The 26,964-nt window shown below is 39.1% G+C and overlaps 1 protein-coding gene across 2 annotated transcripts in view; it reads left to right on the forward strand.

Annotated features, from left to right (window-relative positions):
- The window catches only part of LOC137331458 (arf-GAP with coiled-coil, ANK repeat and PH domain-containing protein 2-like), a 137,202-nt gene that overhangs the window by 107,933 nt on the left and 2,305 nt on the right, over positions 1-26,964 (forward strand). Inside the window, exons 11-23 of one of the 2 annotated variants that reach the window (XM_067995264.1) lie at positions 3,661-3,681; positions 5,377-5,428; positions 5,821-5,921; positions 6,505-6,616; positions 7,236-7,444; positions 7,843-7,912; positions 8,413-8,507; positions 10,580-10,761; positions 12,021-12,116; positions 12,448-12,659; positions 13,693-13,802; positions 16,875-16,985; positions 21,075-21,133. In XM_067995264.1, coding sequence (XP_067851365.1) covers positions 3,661-3,681; positions 5,377-5,428; positions 5,821-5,921; positions 6,505-6,616; positions 7,236-7,444; positions 7,843-7,912; positions 8,413-8,507; positions 10,580-10,761; positions 12,021-12,116; positions 12,448-12,659; positions 13,693-13,802; positions 16,875-16,985; positions 21,075-21,133 — 1,430 coding nt within the window. The remainder of the gene's footprint in view (positions 1-3,660; positions 3,682-5,376; positions 5,429-5,820; positions 5,922-6,504; positions 6,617-7,235; positions 7,445-7,842; positions 7,913-8,412; positions 8,508-10,579; positions 10,762-12,020; positions 12,117-12,447; positions 12,660-13,692; positions 13,803-16,874; positions 16,986-21,074; positions 21,134-26,964) is intronic. The other variant, XM_067995265.1, reaches the window with a different exon arrangement.

The following is a 26,964-nucleotide window of genomic DNA, read 5'->3' on the forward strand; positions in this document are numbered from 1 at the left end:
TTTCAGTACTCCTGTGTTGATCCTCTTAGCAGTGTTGAGTTGCACATCAACAAGATTTGCATGTGTACTTCCTGCTCATGTTGGAGTGCAATATTCAGCTACTGAAAAGACAAAAGCCAAGGTGTCTGTCTGCAGAGTGTGAGCATCTGTTCCCCAACTGGTCCTAGCTAATTTGTAGATTAAGTTGATCCTGGTCTTTATCTTGGCAGCGGTTTTCATCAAATGTTGACAGTACGTGAAACTACGATCCAGACCCACTTCCAGGTAATTTGGAAAGTCCCCGTGCACGAGTTCAGTGTGACAGGAACTGAAGGGAGCGTTCGAGCGCTTCTTTGGATGCCGGTTGCTCAAATGAAATGCAGAGTCGAGCGCTGAGGATTCGGAAGAAGCCTCCAGTTTATGATAGTCGCCAAGTATTTTTGTCTTCTGCAAGTGTCCGTTCCACTTGGGAAAGAGTTCTCGTTTGGATGGCTAACGCAAGATCATCTGCATATCCAAATTTTCTTGACTGAGTTGGCGGGATATCACTGATGTAAATATTAAGAAGTGATGGTGCCATGACTGAGCCCTGCGGGTGCCCGTTATTCAGTTATTGAGCTCTGCTAATCATAAGATGTACTTGGAACTTGTGGTTGGTGAATATGGCTGTTAGTAGGCCAATATTGATTTTGCAGCATTGTATTCCAGATATTTTCAGCAGTAGATCGTCTCTCCATATCATATCATATGTTACAGACCAGTCCACAAAAGCCAAGGCTGTTATGTGCCCACGCTGATAACCAGCTTCACTGTGGGTTGTGAGTACAATTGCCTGGTCACGGGTTTTCTGTCCAGATTTAAATCCACATTGCTTCTTAGTTTTAATCCTCGAAGAGTGGCATGCATCTTTGGAGTAACATCCTTTCCAGGAGTTTGTACAAAACACACAGCAGTCATCGGCTGATTTCCCCGATTTTCAGGTTGGCGATGACATTTGCATGTTGCCATAACTCGAGCATCTGGCCAGAGGCATGCACGTTGATAAAGAAGCATGCCAACCAATTGTGATATTTTGACTTAGGTTCGTCAGGAATTCTGTGAAGACGCCGTTTGAGCCTGCGTTTTGATGGATTTGGTATGTGCAAGAGTCTTGTCCACTTCTCTGGTGAATGGTCTCGATAAATATGATGTTGGTGGGCAGTCAGAAAGGGAGCAAAGCAGCTCTTTTTTTACTTTTTTGATGATGATCTGTGTGGATCTTGGAATACAGAAGTATTTGGATGCTGATAGCGTAAGCTGTGACATGCGGGCCTTTACTTAGGGATGGGTTAGCACCACCAAGGTTATGGAGAAGTCTCCAGGCTTCCCTGCTCGAGTGGGTGAAATCTAAGATCTGCATGGCTATTGCCCTCACTGCCATCTAGCAGAGTTTAGTGATTCCAAGAGTGCAGTTGCAGCAGCAGGGTTACCTGTCGTCCTGTATTCCTCTAGAATTACCTCATTGTCGGTTGACCAGCAGGGAGTGTAGGCTTTCCTGTATCCACAAGGGATGTTCTTTTTTGTGGCCACCTTAAGGGCGTTGATAAACCTGTCATAGTTTGCTGCGTTTGTAGGAATTTGTTGAATCACTTTTTCTACTGTATCCATGTACCTGTTCCAGTTAGCCACTGTAAAGTTCCAACGTGACTTTGGTAGTAATATGATGGGGACTTGGAGACCAAGGTGTATAACAGTGTTCGCTATGTGGAAAGGTGTCAAGCACATTCCTTCTGCCACTAGGAGTTATGCATTTTGGTCACAGGACACAAAGCACAAGTCTGGAGAGTAATTTTTTCTCCATCTAGCAAAATGGAATATTCCTGGTTGCTTAAGATCGAAAAGTCGGTGGTATTCTTGATTCAAGGCCCATTCAAGGAGCTGTTCACCTGCAGTATCATTGTCTTCATATTCCCAGGTTGTGTGAAAGCTTTTGAAGTCCCCAACTCATTGAAGGGTGGCTATGATTTGGCAAAAATAGTTTGGGCCAGGTAGCATTTGGCGGTTTGCAAATATTAGTAATCGTACGGTCATCGACACTTTTTGTGATGGCATATGGTGTTGAGTTCAAATGCAAGGAACAGTTTTGTTCCAGAGTTCCTGTCTCTCAAATGTTGTCAACCCATGTTATGGATGATGTTGGCTCATTGCTAACTCATGTCATGGAAGGTGATATTTTGATGCTTTATTGTTATCTGCAACATGAATCTCTTGTAGCGTGAGAACATCAATCTTCATTTCATATAGCAACTTAGTCAGGTAGTTGCATTTTTCAGATGCGAGGCCTTCCTTGTTGAGGTGACAGACACGTAGATGTGGGCCTATGCCCCTGGTGAACGAAAAGGACTGCCTTGGTTAGGAATGTCGAGTGTGCTGCTTTTTGGACCGGGAAGCCATCGATCAGCGTTCGGTCGCCTTATTGATGGCATTAGTCATGATGGAGCACTTAACAAAGTCAGACAACTACTTTAAGTTATATTTATTATGGATCTATTTTTAATTCTGGCCACTGCTGTTCTGAAAGGATTATTAGAAATATGTAAACAAAGTTTATATTGTGAGGAACATAAACAAAATTTGAGGGTTACTGAGGTTAACAATACAAGTTCAACCAATCTTGCATGAACAAGATCTTGAAGGGTGAGGGGGTGGTGGTGGGGACTGGAGAAACGTTAAGTTTGCAATTTAATGTTCTTTTGTAGAATAATGTTTTTGTGCACTAAAGAACACTATGAAGTGCTTTCAGTTATGTAGTGGTGAAATTTTGCATGGTAGTTCAGGTTTCCAGAGATCCCCGTGACAGTCTATTTTCTTCAGCACGGAGTAGAAGTAGAGGACACTGGTACAAAATAGAAAAGGGTACCTTTAGGGCAAATCTCAGGAAATTCTTCACATAGAGTGATCAATATGTGGAATAAACTTCCAGATAGAGTAGTGGAGGCAAAATCTCTGGAATCATTAAAGAAACAACTGGATGCTACATTGGGGGGACATTAGGATCCCTCTGGATGGATGAATTATGATGGGCCAAATAGTCTTCCTCGTCTGTAATTATTATGTGATCCTGTTGCACAGTCGTACCTGTATCTATACACTTCTATGATTAGATGGCGCTTCATAAACTCCTCATACCTATACCCACAGCTTCACTGAAGCACTGAGGAAAATTTGCTTTGTCCTGATTTTCCATGGGCAGTTCCATGGGAGATCCACTAGTATGGGGTAAATTTGTAGTGGCTGCATGCTTAGTTGGGCCTATAGTCGTGAAATGTATACAAGATTTTAAGTCTTCACATGTCCTTTGTCCAATGGGTTTCTGTCTCTTATGGTATAACCTTTTCCCCATGGTTATTGATCATTGTACAGTACCAAAATTAAATGCATGTTTCTGTAAGTTTATAGTCATATCTTGAAAATGTGAAACTGTTAATTTGTATCAAACAGTAAAAGAATACTCAATCTCCTCTGTTTTATTGGGACTTTATACAAAAAGGCTATACTAGCTTATACCGCTTTACCTTTAGTATGCATTTAACCTTCCTGTGTTTTCGGATCATAGATTCATCTTTCAGATTCATTTTACTATTTTCATTTTTTCTGTTTTCTTTCTATGTCTTGATCCCATCCCATTTTGTCATGTGACAGGAAAAAGACCCCCCACATCAGGTACCAACCTGTCAGCTGGACATCTTATCTGCTCCCCATTCCTATCTCTGCATATTAGCTCTCACCTGTCTGCAAGTATCCAAAGAACTTCGGGTAAACCTGGTTTTATCCATGGCTTATAAACTGGTCACTGTGCTGTCCTTTTTACAGCATGAGCACTGTGTCCTGCAAACCAGAGGCAGCATTCTTTGCTTGTTTTGCCTTTAGCAATATTAACATAACTAATCATCCTACTAATCTACTGCACTTCACGTTCTGACTGTGTGGTACACTGATGGTTTTAATAAAGAAAATGCTCAAGTTTTAAAACTCCATGTTTATAAAAAAAAAGTGTTGAACTAACGAGCTTGATTTATTTAGAAAAAACTCATTTACTCTCATTTGTTTTAAAAAAAAGGCTTTAATATCAGTTTTGTGAAAACTAGGTTTCTTTTTCAAATCTATTTTTCAAGTGTGAAACTTTATTCTGTTTTATTTCTTAAGGTGAAAATAACAAACATATCTGATCACATTTCATTAGAAAATGGAAATACATTTTCTAGTGGCTAACCAATTAGCAATGGAGTGGCAGAATGAAGATTTGCTGGGATATAATAATATAGTGGGTATGGTGCTAGACTAGGAACCTAGCTTTTTTGAGTTCAAATTCCACCATGACAGGTTGGGAAATTGAATTCAATAAATCTGGTCATTTGTGGGCTGGCATCAGAAAAAAGCGTGCAAGTTGGCAGGTTGTCAGAAAAACTCTACTAGTTTCAAATATCTTTTCCTGCCCCTGCCTTGTCTGGCTGACATATGACGCCAGACCACATTATGTGGTTAACTCCTAATGCCCGCAGGCAATTAGGAATGGGCAATAAATGCAGCCTTGCCAGCGTCGCCTACATCCCAGAAACAATTTTTTAAAAATTCAACATTCTTCATGGGATTCAAGTTTCAATCCTTTGAAGTGTCAAATGGTGTTGAGGCACTTCTCTAGAGGAATGGAAAGTGGAGGGGTAATCACCCCAAGTAATGTTGCAAACTTGCTCATCGGCAACACAAGTGCTATTCTTGGAGACGTGGACACGTCATCAGTCATGGATGTAGACGCATGTCATCCCCCTTGGCTGAGGAATAATACATGGCAGAAAAAGATATAAAATAGAGGAGGGCGGGAGAAGAGGACCTCCCCTGGTAACTCAGTTGTGAAAGATTGTGTGTAGCTGAGAGACATGGACCATGATTCCTGGTTTGATTCCTGGTTTACGCTGAGCTAGTTGATGTCAGTCGCTGTGTTGTTTGAGGTGCTACAATTGGCATTGGCATCCCAGGCTAGAGAGAGAGAAAAACCAGTCAAGTTTCTGCTCCTAATCACTGTCCATTGAACCATGTTGAAAAGTGCATACGCATGGGCATTGGCTGAGAACAGAATCAGGTTTGGCTCTGATACTCCCTCCATGGTAAAAGAGCTTGCGAGCAATTACAGTGCAGGCTCACACATGGCCACTTGAGTTAAATACTGGTGGGGGAGGAGCCGTTGACTTCAGAAAAGGAAGGGATAAAAGGAGGAGAAAATGGGTCTAGAAGAAGCAGTGGAACAGGACTGTTTTCAAACCTGGCCAAATTTTGCCGTCATTAAATGTATATCTTGTTTTTTGTAATACTTCTGTTATCTGTTATCTACAACCTACAAGTTTTTTTTTCTCTTCTCAGGCGTTGGTTTTCAATTCAGAACAACCAGCTTGTTTACCAAAAGAAATTTAAGGTGAGCAAAAAGTGTATTGTGTATTGGACATAAAATGTTTGAGGTATCAGTTGCCAGTTATTTAGTAATAAATCTGAATACCAATGTTCAGAAACACGGTGTGCACTGATACCACCCACACACATCCTCACCAAAAAAAAATCAGTAAAATTGAAATCATATTCATAAAGATGACTCTCTATCAGTATCCAACTGCCAAGTCGTGGTCTAATACGCATCAATGGCTCTTGTAAACCTCTTGAGCTTTACTGTTTTTGCTTATGGTGGCACCTGAATGCCATAATTAGATTTAAACCTTATATTTGGTCTCTGGTATCTATGGTTCTATGATAGTAATAACTAGTTTTGTTTAAACATTCAACCATTTTAATCCAAAAAAAATTTCCTTGCAGGATAATCTCACTGTAGTAGTTGATGATTTGCGACTTTGTACAGTCAAACCATGTGAGGATATTGAAAGGCGTTTTTGTTTTGAAGTAGTCTCTCCTACAAAGTAAGTGCCCAAACATTTTGCTGTAATTGTGAAGAACTATAATTATGATTCAGAATGTATTTTGTGTGTACCTCTGCATGCAGATTTATTTTGCAAGTTAAACTTTGATTTTAAGATCTGAAAAGAGCCCTCTGGTGGTAACAAAAGGAAATAACATGCAGACAGCTGGCTATTTCAGGTTTCTATGGTTTTGCTGCATGGTCATAAATATTATTGATAAGTACTATTTTTTTGCATAGTGCTAAACACATTTTATTAAGTCTATAGCCACCGGTACTGTGCCATGTTGTCTTCAAAGATGCAGGTTTAGTTTTGACATGACAGAATAGTAAATAAAATAGTTGGATTTTCATTTTATGTACTTAGTAATGTTTGACCTAGAAAATTGGTGAAATATAACATTGTTCTTGTGATAGTCGGTTATCAATCGCTTCCAAGTTCAGCATGAAGAATTTTAAGTTTTTTTAATACATATATTTTCAGTAATGGTGATACTTGGACAACAGCTAAGTCTTTGAAATCTTGCTGTCTGTTTTCAGTAGCTCCATAAATGTTAAATTTCTGTATGCTTTCACACTTCCAGGAGCTGTATGCTGCAAGCAGATTCTGAAAAAATCCGACAGGTCTGGATCAAAGCTGTTCAAGCTAGTATAGCTACAGCATACAAAGAGAAAGGAGAAGAGAGCTATGCAGATGTAAGTGTACAGTATATTTTCACTTAAACCTCATGGACTGCTGTGATTCAAGGAGAAAGCCTGCCACCTTCTTGGCAACAAGGGATGGGCAATAAATGCAGCCTTGCCAGCATCGTCTACATCCATTAAAAACATTGACAAGTGGCCCTGTTAATAGTACTTTTGCTTGGTGAGAGATTTGCAGGCTTGAGCTGAGCCATGTAATCTCATATCTAATACTGACATCTCAATGTAGTGTTAGAGGATGCTGTGCAGTTAGAGGCAACATGTTTGAATATCCCTTTTCTAGATTCATTGAGCAAGGAGGAAGCCATTCAGCCCATTGAGCTTGTGGCAGTGCTAGCTCTTCATTCGGAGCTATACACTCTAATCCCATTTTCATGACCTTGCTCTGTATCCTTTTAAGTTTTTCCTTTTCAAATACTTATTAAATCCCCCTTTAATGCTCTCTCTGCCTCAATAGCTATTTTAAAAATATAGATGTTTCTGTGTGATGCCACTTCTACCACATTCAGGTTAGATAAGTGACAGTTTGTAGTTTAAAATCAACGCAGTTATGGGATTACATGGAACTTCTTTTGAAAGAAAGAAAAAGCAGTAAACTTATTTGCTTTTCCAGAAATTAGATAGAAGATCCTCCCCTTCTACCAGCAGTCTGGACTCTGGGAGTGAATTGAAGGAGCGACCAGTGAAAGGAGAAAACGCACTTCAGCGCGTGGAGTGCATTGCTGGCAATACAAATTGCTGTGACTGTGGCCAGTCAGACCCACGTTGGGCAAGCATTAACCTTGGAATCACACTATGCATTGAATGTTCAGGAATTCACAGGTATTAACATGAAAAAGATTTGTGTGCATTCACCTATTTGATATTAATTGGGCTCAGTATTCAGTACTGTTGCTGCTTTTCACTGAAGCAAAATCTGGATGAACAGCTTACACGTAACTTTAAATCTTGGCTTTGACTCTAATTTTGGCAAAGTGCTGGGCTCTCAATTGGAGAGCAAAAAATATTCAAAACCTGAGACTTGATTCTGCTCAATTGGGGAGGTTTACAAAGGAAAAGCTCTAAATATGAAAAAAAAACTAAAGGAACAGAAAAATTAGCTTGCCCATTACTGATTGACCAGAAGTACAATTTATTGCTGCATTGTTAAGCTTCAATACCTTGCAGAAGTTTACCTGCATTATTTGTGTTGTATTAGTTTATTTTCTCTTTGTATTTAGAAGTCTAGGTGTCCATTTTTCTAAGGTTCGTTCCCTTACTCTGGATTCATGGGAACCTGAGCTCTTAAAAGTGAGTTTGGCCTTTTTTTTTAACAATACCACTTTGTCTGAAGGTGTTTTATTACAGTTTAATTTGAAGGATTTTTTTGGCAACGAAGATATACAGGTTTAAGATTAAACTCATCACAAAAACCATATTTGCTAGAATTAATGTAGAACATGTAGTATTACACAACAAAATAACTTAGTCAAATTTTCCATCATTTCTTCGCTTGCAACATTCAAAATATTTTATTTAGACCTCCCCGCTTTAGAACAATTACAGTTGAGGTGGTGAGATCTGATTATAATAGCCACAGTGATGTTAATTTTAACAATGGATCTTACAGTATAGAAATGCATTTTAGAAGAGATGCAGTTTTTTTGCATGTTGGAAGATTTGAATCAGCAGATAAGAATTTAATTAGGCTGTTGCAACAACAATTTTACTATTGGCAGGCCACCAATGTATTTTGAATTCCTTAAAAGCAAAGCTTAAGCTGAAATCTGTATTCTCATTTTGTTTGGCAGCTTATGTGTGCGTTGGGAAATAACGTTATAAATGGAATATATGAGGCACAGATAGAAGAAACGCATTTTAAAAAGCCAAATGCAGGAGATTCGAGGTAAATAATGAAACTTATTTCTAAGTCTGTTTCTATTAGACAAAACCTTCGGGATAGGTTCAAAAGTGTCAGCTTGGCTCAGTTCTTAGCAAAATTAGTCTCCACTTGGAGAAGCAAGGATTAATCAGGGATAGTCAACATGGCTTTGTCAAGGGAAGATCATGTCTGACTAATTTGATTGAATTTTTTGAGGGGGTGACTCGGCGTGTGGATGAGGGTAACGCAGTGGATGTGGTATACATGGATTTCAGTAAGGCCTTCGATAAAGTCCCCCACAGGAGACTGGTCAAGAAGGTACGAGCCCTTGGAATCCAGGGTGCCTTGGCACTTTGGATACAAAACTGGCTTAGTGGCAGAAGGCAGAGGGTGATGGTCGAAGGTTGTTTTTGTGACTGGAAGCCTGTGGCCAGTGGGGTTTGTGGTCTACATTAATGACTTGGATATGAATGTAAAAGGTATGATCAGTAAGTTCGCTGATGATACAAAAATTGGTAGGGTGGTAAATAGCGAGGAGGATAGCCTCAGTCTGCAGGACGATATAGATGGGTTGGTCAGATGGGCGGAACAGTGGCAAATGGAATTTAACCCGGAAAAGTGCGAGGTGATGCACTTTGGAGGGACTAACAAGGCAAGGGAATACACAATGAATGGGAGTGCAAGTTCACAGATCCCTGAAGGCGGCGGAACAGGTAGATAAGGTGGTAAAGAAGGCATATGGGATACTTGCCTTTATTAGCCGAGGCATAGAATATAAGAGCAAGGAGGTTATGATGGAGCTGTATAAAACACTGGTTAGGCCACAGCTGGAGTACTGTGTGCAGTTCTGGTCGCCGCACTACAGGAAGGATGTGATCGCTTTGGAGAGGGTGCAGAGGAGATTCACCAGGATGTTACCAGGGCTGGAGCGCTTCAGCTATGAAGAGAGACTGGGAAGATTGGGTTTGTTTTCCTTGGAGCAGAGGAGGCTGAGGGGGGACATGATTGAGGTGTACAAAATTATGAGGGGCACAGATAGGATGGATACTAAGGAGCTTTTTCCCTTCGTTGAGGGTTCTATAACAAGGGGACATAGATTCAAGGTAAAAGGCGGGAGGTTTAGAGGGGATTTGAGAAAGAACTTTTTCACCCAGAGGGTGGTTGGAGTCTGGAACTCACTGCCTGAAAGGGTTGTGGAGGCAGGAACCCTCACAACATTCAAGAAGCATTTGGATGAGCACTTGAAATGCCATAGCATACAAGGCTACGGACCAAATGCTGGAATATGGGATTAGAGTAGACAGGGCTGATGGCCGGCGCGGACACGATGGGCCGAAGGGCCTCTATCCGTGCTGTATAACTCTATGACTCTATGACTTACCTTGATTGTCAGATGGTTGTGAATTTGCATCCTGTAGCATCCTTGAGCTCATAATACTGACTGCCACTCCAGTGAAGTACGAGCAACTGATGCATTGTTAAAGTTTAATTGTTCACATTAGATTTTAAACCGTGGTTCCATTTGCTTGTTCTGCTGGATGTTAAGAGTTCTAAAGGCACTATTTGAAGGAGTGCAAGTTCTCCCAGTGTCCTGGTCAACATTTATCCCTCAACCAATACATCCTCAAACAGCTTAACAGATCATTCATTTCATTTCAGGCAGTTTTGTACACAGCTTGGTCAGTCATTGTATTCAAAAAAGTAATTCATTTTATATGAAGCACCATGAGATACTTCTGAGGGATGTGACAAGATGCTATATAAATGCAAAACATTCTTCTAATGTTGATGTAGATTATTGTTCAAAATATATTCAGTTTATTTGCTAGTCAGAGTAAAAGTCATTTAATAGGATGTAAATGAAATAAATATTATGATTTTTTTATATTTATAATGTAAAATGTGTTAATTTTCAGATGCAAAACTTGTAAAATATCAAATAGAAACTAGCATCTGATAAGGTGCAAATCAATAACTAGTGTGTGCCTTGCTTTTCATACAGCATATAATCTCACTGTAACTTTTGCTGCTTTTAAAATGTGAGAATATACGAGCGTTGTAACTTTCAAGTGTATTTCATGCACTGCTATTGTTAGGCTTGAGAAGGAAACTTGGATCAAAGCTAAGTATGTTGAGAAGAAGTTTGTACAGAAACCCCATAGATTTTCTTCATCAGAACAAAGATCAACAGTGTTATCACTGCCCAGTCAACTTGAGAGCACACGTGAAATATCATCCAAAACTCTTTCTATACCAGGGAGCACTTCCAAAATTCCAGGTAACACAGCCTATCTATGATGTAGCATGTGGAAATAGAACAAGAACTACCAATAAGTAATGACAAAATAAATCATTATTTAATTGAATTGTGTATAAAACAAATCTGCAAAACATAGTTCTGCCATCAGTTAATTTCTTCATTTCAGTGGCCAACAACCACGTCATTTTCACCTGCAGTAAAGAATTCATAAATTATATTAAGTCTACCAAACTCAGTAATTCACTTCAAACTATTACTAACTAACAATCTATCTTTCAGTGTTCTTCCTTGTATTTTTCTTTGAATTTCTCAAACAGTTTCCTCTGTTTTCCTCTTTGTTTCAATGGCTGCTTTGCTTTGCTAACGTGCATGTAACCAGCTGCTGTTAGTAACACTGAGCCACGTCGGGAGTCTCTCTTCTGCCCAGATGAGCTAGACTCGCTATTCTCCTACTTTGACACCTCTTCAAAATCTAATAGTAGTAAGTACTGCACATATGGAGCTTCTCGGTGCCTATGCTACTAAATTCATCCACTGCTTGATTCCACTTTATAGGTGCATATGTGAGTACTTTTTTTGTGGTTTTGATGTCCAACAGCATTTTAAAACATTATTTGTTCCAGCAGCATTTTTCATCATGCATTTGATTTTTCCCTTGTATTCGTAATCAATGTATTTCATTGTTAACCGTATTGGATATTGCAAAAAGAGTAGCAACATGAACTGATTCATTTTGTACTAGTCTCTGTGAAATGTTGGGAAGTTTTGGTTTTAAATCATGGTGTGTTCTCATTTGTGGTTTGTTTTCCATGAGTGTAAACCTTATCTCAATATGAAGGAGCATTCTATGTTTGTGCATTCATTTTTACATTAGTAAAATATTGTAGCATCAAAAAGGTGAAGCCAGTTTCTTTTATGTTCATAGACCCCCTAAAGAACACAGGAACATTAAAGTCAAAAAAAGTTAACCGTATTCAGTTTGTTGAAAAACATTCAGAATACAGTGCTTGTGTTCTGCTATTCTATTCTAATTGTACGTTTATGGTAAACGAATAAAGTTTAAAGCATACTTTTTGTAGGCTGATTAAACACTTCTTTGTTCTAACAAATAAGTGTTTTAGTTATATGACTAAAACACTTGATGAAAAATATTCCACCTTTTTGTTCAGATAAAGTATTAATCATATTCGTAGAAACCTTGTTATATCAACTAAAACTGAAAAATTATAGTGGTTTTGACATGAGTCGATCTTGTTTAACTTGTCTGTTTCTTTAAGGAGTAAAAAATTCAGACAGTGGTGTGCCAAATAGCTCAGAGGACAGCAAGGATGTGGTAACGTCTGTGACCTCCAATAACAACTTATCTGAACCAGGTTGGTAAGATTGTTCAAGGTGAATAATAGTTGCATAAGTTAGTAACTTTACATATAGATGCATATCCATCTTGTATTTTTCTACACTTTACATGTGATTTCTACCAACTTTCATATAGTCAGAACTCAATTCATTCTAACCTGAACTATGGTCATCAAACCTACACTCGATCCCTAATATGAGTATTTTATGAGTAGAATCAGAACCACATGTTGCATGTTATATATATTTAGAATACTGTTACTAGCTCCAAGATTAAGTATCTGTAACTATATAACCTTTGATCACAATCAATGAAAGATATATTAAAGTTTTTTTTTGCTTCCTTAGAAATTTTGGAAGCATCGATCATAGAGCGAGGCAGTAGGGATTCCTCTGTCTTCCAAGAAGAGAAAATCATTCCTGAAGGATTACAGTTATATAACGCTGCGTATGTTCGAAGTCTTCCTGATATGGCAGAAGCATTAGCCCATGGAGCTGATGTGAATTGGGTTAATGTTGAAGATAATAAAGCAACTCCTCTTATTCAGGCTGTTCTGGGGGTAGGTTGGCTGCTAGCTTTTTGTTTCCCCCATATTTGGAGAACAGGATATACTTTGGTTTAGTTAGAATCTAATGAGATCAGTAAATCAAAGTGAAAGAGATAAAGTAACTTAAATTCCAACCAGAAGGTCACAGGTCAAGCTCACCTATCCATTCACCTCGGTCCACTTTTCAACTTGGCGTCTTGGTGGAGCAACTCGCTTCCAAAAGTTCTGTTCAGGCAGGGAATACTGACATTTCCCTTCAATTAAATAATACCTCTGGCCAGTTAACCATGAAGAAATATTGATGGAAACTTCTGCAGCCTTAGTTGTTTTGCTTTCCTAAATGAAAATGAGTCGACAGTAGCAAGTAAATTGGAGAAAAGAAAATTGGGAAGAAAAAAAATGAATTTACCAAATAGGAGGGACCAAAAAATTCTAGGAATGTTACATAGGACTTATGTATCATTACCCATAATGTAACCTGCAATGTATTACACTGGTTGGAAACCATGTGCTGAACCCCAAAAGTGAAGCTTGGATATCAACATCCACTGATCCCTGAGATTTATTACTGCCTGGTTACACATTCTTGTGTTCCTCTTCATAAAGTATACCCTTTTCATTTTTAAAATAATTTTTCAATCAGCTGAGATAAACTTGTAAATGACTGGATTGGAACCATGTGCCAAGCCAATGGCATGATTGTGCCACTTGATTCACCCTGTTAGTTCTATTTCAAGGCATGCTACAGGGAAACAGCATTTGTGTATAATTATGTTATAATTAAGTTAACTGCAAGGCTATAATTTACTTTTTTTTAATCAAACTTACCTTTTTTTTTCTTGCTCATCTCCTCACTTTTCTGCTTTTTCTCTCCTCACTTTTTCTTCCCTTCTTACATTTTCCTCCTTCCACTGTCCTTTTTTTTCCTTCACTGGATGTGTTTTTCATTCTGCCCTTCTCTCCCCTGTACTGTTTATTAATTAATGTTTTAGTTCACTTTTACCTATGCTAAGTTTGGATCTTGAAGTTGTATCTTTTATCACAGGGCTCTTTGGTTGCCTGCGAATTTCTGCTGCAGAATGGAGCAGATGTAAACCACAGAGACTGTCATGGCAGAGGGCCACTACATCATGCCACCATCTTGGGGCATACTGGGTAACAAACCTGTTTACCTTTATTGGTGTGAGATATATTTGTTTCTTTATGTCCAAAATACTGCAATAAACTGGTTGGTGCTTTGATGAGGCCCAGTGACATTTTATGTTTTCTTGCAAACACATGTCTCAGGATTGTTACATACTTTGGAAGAGCCTTCAAAAAAAAAATGATTCAGGGACAATTCTGGGTAAAACTTACTGGGCCAATCTGTAAGTATATATTCTAAGATAACTTTTATATTGTTGGAAGTTTAATAGATCAACCTCCCTTTCAGTTTCAAAGTACATTATTACAGAACAAATACTGCTGGTGGGGAAAATGACACAAGACCTAACTGCTGCATTAAAAGTAATTTCAGAAAGCTCAGGCAAATGAGTGAGTGCCAAAGAAGATAACAATGAATTCTGGACCCCCTACTGTTCACACTGTTGATAAGCAATATGAAGGATGGTGCTTGTACAATATTAATAAATCATCTGATGATACCAGAAAATGAATATAAAAAAGATGATGGCATCAAAATAAATGGGACCAATGAAGTGCACAGGTTTAAGAATTGCTTTACTTGTGAGTAAATGGAAAACTATAGATGCAAACAGGAAGCATGATGAAGGGGTTCTATTTTTAAATGGCCCTCATCAAGTGCCTCACATTATAGGTTGGGGCCACTAATAATTTCGAGAGAGATTCACCGACCCTGACTGATATAACCCAAGCTTTAAATTGGAACTGTAAAGCCAGGTAAAATTATACAAAAGGTGCCATGCATTACCTTGAAGGGGCCCTCAATCTGTAAGAGGCCAGTGCAGTATGAAGTATCTAGAAAAGTGTGGAGCTTAGTCTCAGAGGGAGTTCAGCTTTGAGATGCTGTTGGACAAGAATCTTTTTTCTATAATTAATAATCGTCTGAAGTGTGTAAGAAGGGTTCTGATTTTTGTGAAAGTTTCGGAGTTCAGACTAACATTATCTACAATTTCAAGTTAGACGCAAAGGGGTGGGAGTGAAGGAAACGCTCGTGATGTGTGTGGAGAGTGATATAATGGGCCATTGTGTTTCCTCAGCATATTCAGAGCAGCACATTTTCACCATGTCGGAAAATTGAATCTCTGCACTTGAGCAGCATTTGCTCACACTCAGCAATATCAGAGAGAACGGAGGGGTTTCTGGATTGTACGGCCCAAAATGTGGTCACTCAAGTGACGGTACTAGGGGTATCTGCACCCGTAGTTTTCTTTGATTTTGACCCAGCAATGGTGAAGGAACAATGATATATGTTCAAGTCAGGATGAGGTGTGACCTCGATGGGTACTTGGAGTTTATGGTCTGCCATGATCTTGTGGCTCTTGTCCTCCTTGATGGTAGAGGTTGTGGTGCTGTGAAAATAAGCTTGGTGAATTGCTGCAGTGCATATCCTGTGGCTAGCACATATTATGCCGATAGTAGAGAAGGTGGAAATTGAATCCAGTGGTAGGTCAGTGATCAAATAGACGACTGTGTCCTGGATGGTGTTGAGCTTCTAGACTGTTAGTGCAGCTGCACACATGCAGACAATAGTGAGTATTCCATCACACTCCTGATGAGCAGTGTAGACCGTGGAGAGGATTTGTATGTCAGGAGGTGAACCACTAGAATACCCAGCCTCTTCCCTGCGCTTGTAGCCATGGTGTTGATGTGACTGGTTCAGTTAAGCTTCTGGTCAGTGGTGATACTCCTCTTTCTCTTCCCCCCCCCCCCCCCCCCAAAAAAAAGATGTTCGTGGGTGACTTGACAATAGTGTTGCCGTATCAGAGGGAGGTGGTTAGGCCTTTTCTTGTTGGAGATGGTCATTACCTGGCGCTTATGTGGCATGAATATTACCTGCTATTTGTCATCGCAATCTGGATGTTGTCCAGGTCCTGCCGTAGGTTGACATGGGTTATTTCATTAGCTGGGGAGTTGTGAATGGAGCTGAGCAGTATAGAGTCATCTGCAAGCAGCCCCACTCCTGTCCCTACGATGGAGGGAAGGTCATTGGTGAAGCAGCTGAATATGGTTGGGTCATGGACACTTCCCTGAGGAACTCTTGCAGTGATGTACTGGGGTAGTGATGTACTGGGGTTGCGATGATTGGCCTCCATCTCAACCATTTTCCTTTTTGTTCAGTATGGCTCCAGCCACTAGAAGATTTTTCCTTTGACCCCTATTGACCTCAGTTATGCAAGGGTTCCTTGATACCATTTTCAATCAAAAGCTACCTTGATGTCTTACGGTTATGGGGAATGAGAGGTCCTAACAGATTTGCTTGGGGCATGCCACTAGCTACATTTTGTCAAGCCAAAACATGTCCATTTACTCCTATTCTCTGTCATCTATCCTTTACCCATCATCTATTCAGCTGAGTAATTTCCTTAGAATTTGATTAATGGCCTGGTCTGTGCTGACTAGCTCATATCTTTCTAAGTGCTTAATAATGTTATCCCTTATGGTTGCTAGCAGATTATAGTTACTGGACTTACTTTCCTGTTCAAAAAAGGGGGAACGGGGTAACATTCATTGCACTCCTGTCCTTTGGTAAAGAATTTTTAGAAAATTATGGTAACAAGGTAAATGCTTTGTGAAACATAAGAATTTCTGAGCTGATAACATATTTCCATAGTCCTAAGGAAAACAACCAGAGAAAGGATGAATAATGTGAAATATAAGCTTAGGTAGATACTTTGGAACCTTGCTTGATTTATTTGGCAGGGGGAGGGGCACGGGTGGAGAGAGGTGCAGAACATTTTCTCTCTCTCTCTCAAAAGGGTTGGGTGAAGTTGATAGTTCGGAGCCTGTAGATATTCCCTACCCCATAAAAAGGCACCCGTCATCCACTGTAACACCCAAAAATAGCACTGCTGAAAAAAGGAGCATGGAGATCACATCTGTACTTCACCATTATGTGATTGTGTACTGTGTCCTTGTGCTGCTTTAAGTTGAAAAAATTGAATAATAAACTAAAGTGTGTATTGTCCCAGTGTGAAATGCTCTTCAGTTCTTTAGAAAATTGAGTTTAATTTGCAACAAAACTATTATGTTACTTTGCTCCTTCAGGCAAGTGTGTTTATTTCTGAAGCGAGGAGCTGATCAATGTGCATTAGATGAAGAAAGGAAGGACCCACTCACCATTGCTGTAGAAGCTGCAAATGCAGATATAGTTACATTGTACGTATCACAATACATTTATGGTTTTCATCGTGTTTATTTTGGAATTCTTACAGATTGTAGAGGCAAAGTCCAAGGATGTACTTTTTGTTCAGAATAATCCTGTTTCATATGTAGAGTAAAACAATAAATTCATCGGGATCTTGTTTGATGTTTTACTGAAAAAAAATCAATTTTCTTATCAGCAGCGAGACTTCAAGTTAGATCTTCCTCCCTGATTGGCAATTCCGGGGATGTCACTGACTATGCATTATATAGGAAACAGGGAGCACTATAACTTCATACTGGTCAGAAAATGGCTATGAAGCCACATGTTTTCTCAGCCAATAATGTGCTTTCCCAGGGCTCCAGAGTGACGATAAGATAGGTTCACAGTTGTAGGCTGTTGGCAATAGAGCCACTTTTGGAGATGGTAAAAAATTAAACAAGATTCCAGTGAGATTCTGTAGATCAAAAGTGATCTACTTAGACTTCCCTTTAAATAGTCTCCTCTGGGGGGAAAAAAAATTAGCTTGGTAATACTGCAGAACCAGAAAAATTTGTAAATAACTTTTGTGATATATGTCTTCTAGCAACTTAATCTATTAGCAGAGAACCTCCTTTTTTTAGATTCAAAAGATTTGATCAGACAATTGAAACTTTTATTTTGACCATATAATTCGACATGTAGATTTAAACTAGAGGTGGCCAATTTATGTCGTGAGCCACATGTGGCTCCTTGTGCCTGAAGTGTGGTTCTTTGCTTAGCCACAGCCACCAACACACTCATCCTGGCAAAGGAGAGCAAACTGGAAGCAACGCTGCCACTTTTCTTAAAAGCTTCAGTTCAAATCTGCATCAGAAGACCAGTTGAGAGGAATCACTGCTGGATTACCACTAGATTATTCACCACAAAGGACCACAGACATCATAAAGTTTTTAAAGTAGAATAGGGGACCATCGCTGTACCCAGCAGATCCTGCGAATTGCTTACAAACCATTTTACTTGATAATGCCTCTGTGAAGCACTTTGGGTTTTTCTACGTTAAAGCCGCTGTTCAAATGCAAATTGTTGGTCTACAAAGAACAGATTGAAGAATGACACGACTGAGGGAGACTGGAAGACACACAGGCACTCAGCTTCTCAACAAACTCAGATGAAACCCTTCTCTGGTGGTTCTTGTTTTCTTGTTTCTCTGCACTGAAGAACAGTGATTCCAGAGAACATGTTACTACATCTTCCAAATTTCAAGTCCATATCAAGCACTGAATAGAAATGAGATATCTATCATCTTCAACAAGTTGGATTATTCAACCTACCAGAATAAGAGATGGCTGAGGTTCTGTTGTCGGGTTTAGAGCTGAGCTGTAGTCTGCAATAGATTATCTATGCCGTCTCTCTGTTTCCTCTTTATAGGATCATTCACAAGATCAGGTAGAGGAAATTTCACACCTTCAGCATGACCTCTGGCAGTTTAACGCAACTAATTTAGCAACACAATCTAGCATTGTATGTGCTTTTTTGATTCCTGCCTCATGCTGTTTAGACATGATGAGTGACAAGACAACTAACACCCATAGATCACCCAGTTTTTCCCTTTGCAACTTCTGTTCTACACTTGAAGTTGAATTCCTCTGATTTTTGCTTCCCGATATGCAGACCTTACTTGAATTGAACTCCATTTGTAACTGATCAGCTCAGGTACAAACCCTATCAAGCTCTCAGTGTAAGACCTTAACCCACAGTCTCATTTAGCTTGGTTTCTATGAATTTAACTGCCTTTCAGTGAGACTGCATTTTTAAAGGAGTTTTTCATACAATATTTTATCATATCTGGTACTTTACAAAAGGCATTTTGAAAGTCGAGGTACACTCCTCATCTAGTGAGCCCATTCCCCCCATTCCTGTCAATTTGAGATGTCATTTCATTGTTGGTTAGCAAATCTTTATCTTTTCAACCTCTATTAGCTCTCACTTTTTATGTGATTTTCATATAGGTATTCTTCCATTTTGTTTCTGATTATTTCTGTAGCTGTCAATTAAGATTCTGTTGCCCTTCAAAACGGGCATTACATTTGCCTGCTTCTATCCTGTAAACCTCCCTAGTGTTTATTCATTTCCTCAAAACGACTGTTAGTGCTTCACAAATTGGTTCCCTTGCCTCTAATTGCCCTGGAGTATAATTCATCCATCACAGGGATTTACTTGTAAACTGGGTCTTAAAAATACTAGACTTTCCAAGCAGGGTTTTTTGCTCTCTTGTGTTTGAAATACTCCTGGCTTCTGAGAAACCGTCAACTTTTAAGGTTTGAAATATGAGTTGAACAGATTTGCCCTCTGGTGGAGAAAGTACAAATGTAAACCTCTGGGATGAAACATTTCAGTTATTCCGTTGTATATGAAAACTTTTCTAGGTAGTTTCTTATTTTTTTGAAAGAAGTTTGACATTTACGTTCAAGGTCTCCCCCACCCTCAATCTGCCCCTCGGTATCTCTTTCTAATATCCTACTGTTAGGTTCTGTTAGATGAGTTCTTATAGGCTCATATTGCTCATCATTTGAGGTCTCAGTTGCTTTCTCTGGTCAAAGAAGTCTTCCATATAATAGTGGGAGAGAAATCACCTGACCAAAATGGCGAGTCATAAAATGAAGATGATCAGACCTACAGCAGATAGTTGAGCAATTGTTCATGTTTATCGCTGTATTCGTACTAAAAGTGGTTAAATATCATCAAAATTGGAGAGTTTTTTGTTGTTTTCGACAATGACGTCCTATGTGACTGTGACGATGGTAAACCATCCCTCCTCAACCTGCGCGACCTGTCTGCAGCCTTTGACACAGTCGACCGCAGCATCCTCCTCCAAAGCCTCTCCTCCATCGCCCAACTGGGTGGGACTGCGCGCGCCTGGATCCATTCTTATCTATCCAGCCGTAGCCAGAGAATCACCTGCAACGACTTCTCTTCCCACTCCCGCACTGTTACCTCTGGAGGCCCCCAAGGATCTATCCTGGGCCCCCTCCTATTTCTCATCTACTTGCTGCCCTTTAGCGGTGACATCCGAAAACACAGCGTCAGATTTCACATGTATGCTGACGACACCCAGCTCTACTTCACAACCACCTCCCTCGACCCCTCCACTGTCTCTCATTTGTCACATTGCTTGTCTGTCATCCAGCACTGGAGGAGTAAAAATTTCCTCCAACTAAATTTTGGGAAGACCGAAACCATTGTCCTTGCCGCAAACTCCATCCCTTTCCCTGGCCACTGTCTGAGGCTGAACCAGACCATTCGCAACCTTGACGTCCTATTTGATCCTGAGATGAGCTTCCGACCACATATCCGCTCCATCACCAAGACCGCCTACTTACACCTCCGTAACGTTGCCTTTCTCTGCCCCTCTCTCAGCTCATCTGCTGAAACCCTCATCCGTGCCTTTGTTACCTCATGACTTGACTATTCTAATGCACTCCTGGCCGGCCTCCCATCTTCCACCCTCCATAAACTTGAGCTCATCCAAAACTCTGCTGCCCATTTCCTAACTCGCACCAAGTCCCGTTCTCCCATCACCCCTGTGCTCGCTGACTTACATTGGCTCCCAGTTCCGGAACGCTTCGATTTTAAAATTCTCATCCTTGTTTTCAACTCCCTCCATGGCCTCGGCCCTCCCTATCTCTGTCACCTCCTCCAGCCCTAGAACCCTCCGAGACCTCTGCGCTCCTCCAATTCTTGCCTTTTGCACATCCCGTGTCTTCAGCTGCCTAGGCCTTAAGCTCCGCAATTCCCTCCCTAAACCTCTCTGTGTCTCTACCTCTCTCTCCTTTAAGATGCTCAGTAAAACCTACCTCTTTGACCAAGCTTTTGGTCACCTGTCCTAATACCTCCTATGTGGCTCGTTGTCAAATTTTGTTTAACGTTCCTGTGAAGCGCCTTGGGACGTTTTACTATGTTAAAAGAGCTATATAAATGCAAGTTGTTGTATAAATAGTTCAGAAAGGTATATTTGTCAGCATATAAAATGTCAGAAATATTTCCCAGATGCTATTAATGTTTGGCCCCATCACACTTCATTCACACTCCTCAGCAAGTTAATGGTACTTTTGTTTTCACAGATTACGTCTAGCAAAGATGAATGATGAGATGCGAGAATCTGAAGGCCTTGGACAGTCAGGTCAATATTCCAATAACAGTCATACAGAGATGCAATATAAAAAATGCATGCAGGAATTTATTAGTTTGCAGCTAGAAGATTCTTGAGCCTTGTTAAAATTATAGGGTTATATAAATATCTACTGTCAGGAAAAAGGATGGGAGCCTCATGACCTTGTCATTTGGCAGGTGATGCCATACTTAAATTGATACATTTCACCCAATTGTAGGACCAACATTTTGACCAGCTAAATCTCAAGGAAAGGAATATCTTTTAGTCAGAAAAAAGTAAATACCAAAGCTATTTAGCAAATACAAGCAATGCACTCAAAGTTTAAAACATTCAGTATGCACATAAGAACTGGGTTCCTTAGTTATATTTCCAGAATATTTTTTGTATATTTTGATCTTGTGCATTGCATAGCTTGAACTTTTAGTAAAAATTAGATGGTACTTAATAAAGTATTGACATTGTGAGTTAGTGACTTTTATTGCTTTTTTGAGTCAGAAATTGATTTTAAAAGGTAAAAGTCGGATGTTGAAAGGAATTATTTACGGAGTGACTAATTTTCAGAGGTTTTTTCGTAGTCTCCCCACCCCCAGCAAAGGCTCTAACTCTTGCTTAAAATGGGCACCAACAGTCCTCTGATACCTTACCCAATTCACCATTCTTTCTATGTGAGTCTAGACAGAAAGGTAGTCAACCATGGAGTGTTTCGCAGCCAATTCCAATCCTGTCCTTATCTGATGCCCATACACTTGCACTTTCCAGGAGGAGTCACTTGATAACAATCAGGAGCAAGACCTCTAGCTGATTTGGTAGTTGGAGGGCAATATTAGCACTCCCCTAACTCAATATGGATTGGGGATCAAAACTCAGATCTTCTGATCTGAATGTTTTAGTACCACATCAAATGGTGCATTTACCCAGTTGGCCATCAGAGCCACATCAGTTTCTAGAGGGTTTTTTTACTGTTATATTAAAGATGTTTCCTTCTTGCACTTTACCCCCAATATGCCCTTCTTGATTGAAAAGGTTGTAAAATTTGCGTTCTTGGATCATTACCTTTGATACTGTTGAACCAGTTGTTAGGAAATTCAGAGCAGCAGCATGACCTCATTTGCCCTACAATTTTCCTCAGGGAATGGTCTTTTTTTGATTTGGTATTTCCTTGAAATCTCTGGTTGAGATCAGGATCTCTCCATGGATGAAGTCACTGGGAAGAATTCATGGTCTACCATGATGACACAATGCACAAACCTAACATATTATGGCACTTGGCTGCCTGGTTTAGCTATAATTTAATTATTGGACAACACTAAGAAAATCTTGCCATTGAACTTTGTTTTTTGAAATATAAGCATCAGTTTTTAGTATTATATTCCTATAAAGAAATGCAGTGGAACTGGAAAATATTGCAATTTCAGTCTGTTTTTCTGTGGTGTTACTTTAAGTATTATATGATGTTTTCAGTTGTTTGTCTTTTTTAAATTAAGTTAATTCAGAGCTTGGCCTGTTCAAAAATAAAACAATATTTTTATCTGAATTTCAGCAAGTGTTATGAAGCCATTTCACTTTGTGTAGATAGTTTTGTTTGGTTTTACTTTTGGCAGTTTTAACATTTATAAAGGATTCCCAGCACTGAAATTTAACCTCTTCTTACAGAATTAAATACAGTAGTGACACTTTAAAAGTTGTTTTGAGACATCAATAACAAGGAAACCATAAAATGGGAAATTATTGCTTAAATATAAAAGGTATTTATAGTAGATGAGGAGTTATGTTATGAAGTTATTAGAAAGCATTGTATTGTTACTTGAGATTCTGTAACTTGCAGTAACAATTCTGTAGGCATAGACCATATCTTGTTATAACTTTATATAATTACTCGGTGAGTTCTGTAGTCTACTAGTAAAAGAGAGCGCAAGATAAGTAATTATGCACTGTTAAAAGCCAAAGCCATATGCAACATTCTGTGCAGCTTTTCTATTTAGGTTTTAGTTATCAATCACAAAAGCCAAATTGGTGCTAGCAAATGCATCTGATTGTTTCCTGTCATTACTTTTATTCTTGTCTACTGTGTGTGTCTTTTTGAATGTATTTTGTGTGCCTTTTTTGTGTTCATAATCTGGGTATAATTACTGTATTTTTGTATGTACTTTCTGAACTTTAAATGCAGCATTACTGTAAAAAGAAATGATGTAGGATTTTCAAATCTTTTTAAGTTCATGAAGTCTGCAAGTTTGTTGCCACTAAATGTTAAGTATGCTTTTGTTTAAAAAAAGTAAAGCAGCTGATAGGATTGGCCTGCCATAGGTCCAAATGGACAAAAATATTTGTCTTCAGACATGCTGGTAATTTTTGGTTGTATTTAAATGTAAGCAACAAATTAGGACTTGCAAATAATTATTTGCATGGTTTTGCTTCCACCAGGGTTACATATGGACCTGATTGATTGTGCATGAAGTCCTTGCATAACTATATATTCCTGGTTAAAAGCAAAACTCCCAATTTGTTTCTAACTTACTCAACGCTAATGCCATCTTTCTGGTTATAAGCAAGTCTTGTTTTCACTAAACTGTAGTATTTCCCTGATTTACTGGTTTATATCACTGCTTTTATGATTAATTTCTGATTGACTGCAAACGATACTTGTTCAGTTCAAAAAATTAAAATGAACCCAAGAATTCTACTGTTTCAGTGTTCACTTTCAGATGGGAGAATTAACTGAAATATTGACATGAATGAAAACAAAATGAAGCATGGCACTGTTACATTACTGCACATAGAGCGCAAGTGCTCCTAAATCCTTATTTGTGAATATCATTGGTCTCTTTCTAAACTAAATTTCCAATCTACTTCAAACCGTGCTTAAGGTTTTGAGTATTTAAATTCTGAAGGAATGATTTTTAAAAACTTTTTAAAATCAAAGTTCTGTGATGTTATGGTTAGATTAGTATGATAGGAATATGAGAGATTAATTGAATTGCATCATTATATGGCAGTGATCTTAATTATTTTGAAAATGTTAAATTTAGTTCAATTTAATTTATTAATGAGCTGTTTATAATTTTAATGCATATCATCAACTAGAATATGCATGTGGTCTAGAAAATGCTGTCCCATTTTATTTAGGTTTGCCAGAAATGGGGTTGTCTTAGTTTATTTAAGGTATCATTTATTTATTCGCTTTTGCTAATTGGTTCTCCTCTTTCCACTCTTCCTGAATGTTACCCAACCAAACACACACCATCTACGATTGAGGGGACAAGCAGGCAAGCTACTCCAAGCCCCTCAGTGCCTGTCAGAAGTTAGCTCCCACGGAATGTGTAGCCATAGCATCGAGTCTCCCTTGCATTTTTCCTTCTGTGTGAGTTGCACTGGTCTCTGGTGCTTATCCAAAGCAATACAGATAAGGTTCAGAATTATGTAATTTAGGAAATTGTGATCACACAAATACACGGTACCATTAAGTGGTGAGACTCAGCTTTGATTCTGTGCTGAGCTTTCAACCTCTGCTGTATTACTGTGGAGTAGCAGTGAGTAGAGCACAAGCTTTTCCCCACAGGAGGAAAAAATGAAGGTGAGAGTATTCCTTGGGTGGCTGATTCATGTGTAGCTAGGTGAGTGATTCAGAACAGCATTGGTGGCAGCCTGGCAGCAGGGTAACCATAGATGGTGCATGGACTGCAAAGACAAGAAGGAGGGAAATTTTTGGGGGGGGGTGGGTGGAGGTAGAATTAGATGATAAATAGTCTCCCCAAAACGCAAGCACGTATCTTAAATGTGGAATAAGTGGTGAAATAAAGAATTGGGAATTTTTGAATCAAGTGTTTAAAGGTTGAACCTATCATCGTGTTTGTTCTTATAAGCTGTCCCTTGATTCCTACACTCTTTCTATTTTGCTGCTGAGGTTCATTCAGGTACAGTAGTATTACCTTGATGTGTAGTGTATATATTTATTTTTCCCTTCCAGTATTGTAAGCTATTTACGGGTTGTTGGCCAGATTACTGGTGATTGCCAGAAATTCTTCTATATGTCTCTTTTTAATATCAGTATTTTAAGACTAACCTCCTTTTCTGCTGTTTACAAGTATTTTTATCTAAATCTGTTGATGCCTGACATCTTTTTTGAATTTTCCACTAATTAATTATTGTAATATAATGTGAGAGATGGCAAATTATGCTCAATAAAATTGTTATAGTTGTATTGAAAATCCCATAGCCCTTTAGGATATTTTGACAGTTTTCAACATTGTGTACATGGTTCTACATTTCCCTTCTGTGGATAGTGTGGTATTCTATGGAGGATGATGAATTACTGGGTAATTTTCCATCTAGAATATCCTGATATCCTATGAGGTCCCATGTCATTGCTCTAATTCAAAAAATGGTGTAGATTTAAAAGCTCTGTAAATACAAAAAATACTAGCTATCTGGTATAGGGTTGCAATGTAAAAATTTGGAATCGAGGCTCAATTCAGGAGATTTGATGTCATCTGAGTTTCTTGATTGGATTCTGTCCTGTAGTCCAATACCAGTTATCCATTGTCCTCTGTAGAGTGGATCAAAGTATGCTGCTGTATTTGAAAAGTTATCCTCCTCCTAACTCAGATTTTATTATAGCCGTTTGATGTACTTTGCAAATACTTTGCAAAATATTTAACAAAGAAAATATCAACAACAACTTAAACGGCACCTTTAAAGTTTTAAAAAAAAGTTCCATACTGCTTCAGAGGGGGCAAAAAAGGACAATGAACAGTAGACGTGTTGAGAGAATAGCAAAAGCACGGTTTAAGAAAACCAAAAAACAAAGTGTGTTTGGAGAGTGGAGCTGAGAGAGTTGAAAGCTCTGCCAACTGTAGTAAAGGAGATGGGAATGGGGGGGGGGGGGGGGGAACTGTTGAGGCCAGAATCGAGTACTGAAAGGCACAGGCTGAAACATAGGGCTGGAGAAATTTGTGAGCTAAGATGGAGCAAGGCAATAAAAGGACAATAAACAAGAAGATGGATTTTGAACTCATTGGTAGACAGGGAGCCAATGGGTGTGACCATGCAGGTCCAGGAGGAGAAGCCATTGTTGAAGATATGCTGGCAATGTTGGGATAAGTAGGAGGGAAACTTCATGAGGTCAGTCCAATCAAGGTGGACTGTACAGAAGAGGCGATGGCATAAAATGGAGTGTTTGATCATGTTGAATGTTGCGATTAGGTCAAGAAGCGTTAATGCATCACAGTCAGTCAGTCAGTCACAAAGGGCATTGTTCATTTGCACCAGGGCAGTCTCAGTGCTATGGGCAGCGCAGGAGTCAAACTAAAGGGACTTGAACAAAGACAATTATGTGGAAAGACTAGAAAAGATGGGATTGTTCTCCTTGGACCAGAGAAGGTTAAGGAGAGATTTTATAGAGGTGTTCAAAATTATGAGGGACTTTGATAGAATAGGAAAGGAGAAACTGCTTCCACTGGCAGGTGGGTTGGTAATCAGAGGACACAGATTTAAGATAATTGGCAAAAGAACCAGAAGGGAGATGAGGAGACTTTGTTTTAAGAAGCAAATTGTTATGATCTGGAATGCATTGCCTGAAAGGGTGGTAGAAGTATATTCAATAATAATTTTCAAAAGGAAATTGGATATATACTTGAGAAGGGAGAATTTGCAGGGCTATGGTGAAAGAGCGGAGGAGTGGAACTAATCGAATAGCTTTTTCAAAGAGCCAGCACAGGCACAATGGGCCTAGATTCTAGAATAGAATATCCTATTCTGGCCACAGAATAGATGGTCTCATCTATTCTATGATTAGAAATAGTGGTTAGCGTCTTTATATTTGTGACCAATAACTAATGTTCCGT

Source organism: Heptranchias perlo, chromosome 13 (assembly GCF_035084215.1).
Source record: "Heptranchias perlo isolate sHepPer1 chromosome 13, sHepPer1.hap1, whole genome shotgun sequence".
NCBI classification, from domain to species: domain Eukaryota; kingdom Metazoa; phylum Chordata; class Chondrichthyes; order Hexanchiformes; family Hexanchidae; genus Heptranchias; species Heptranchias perlo.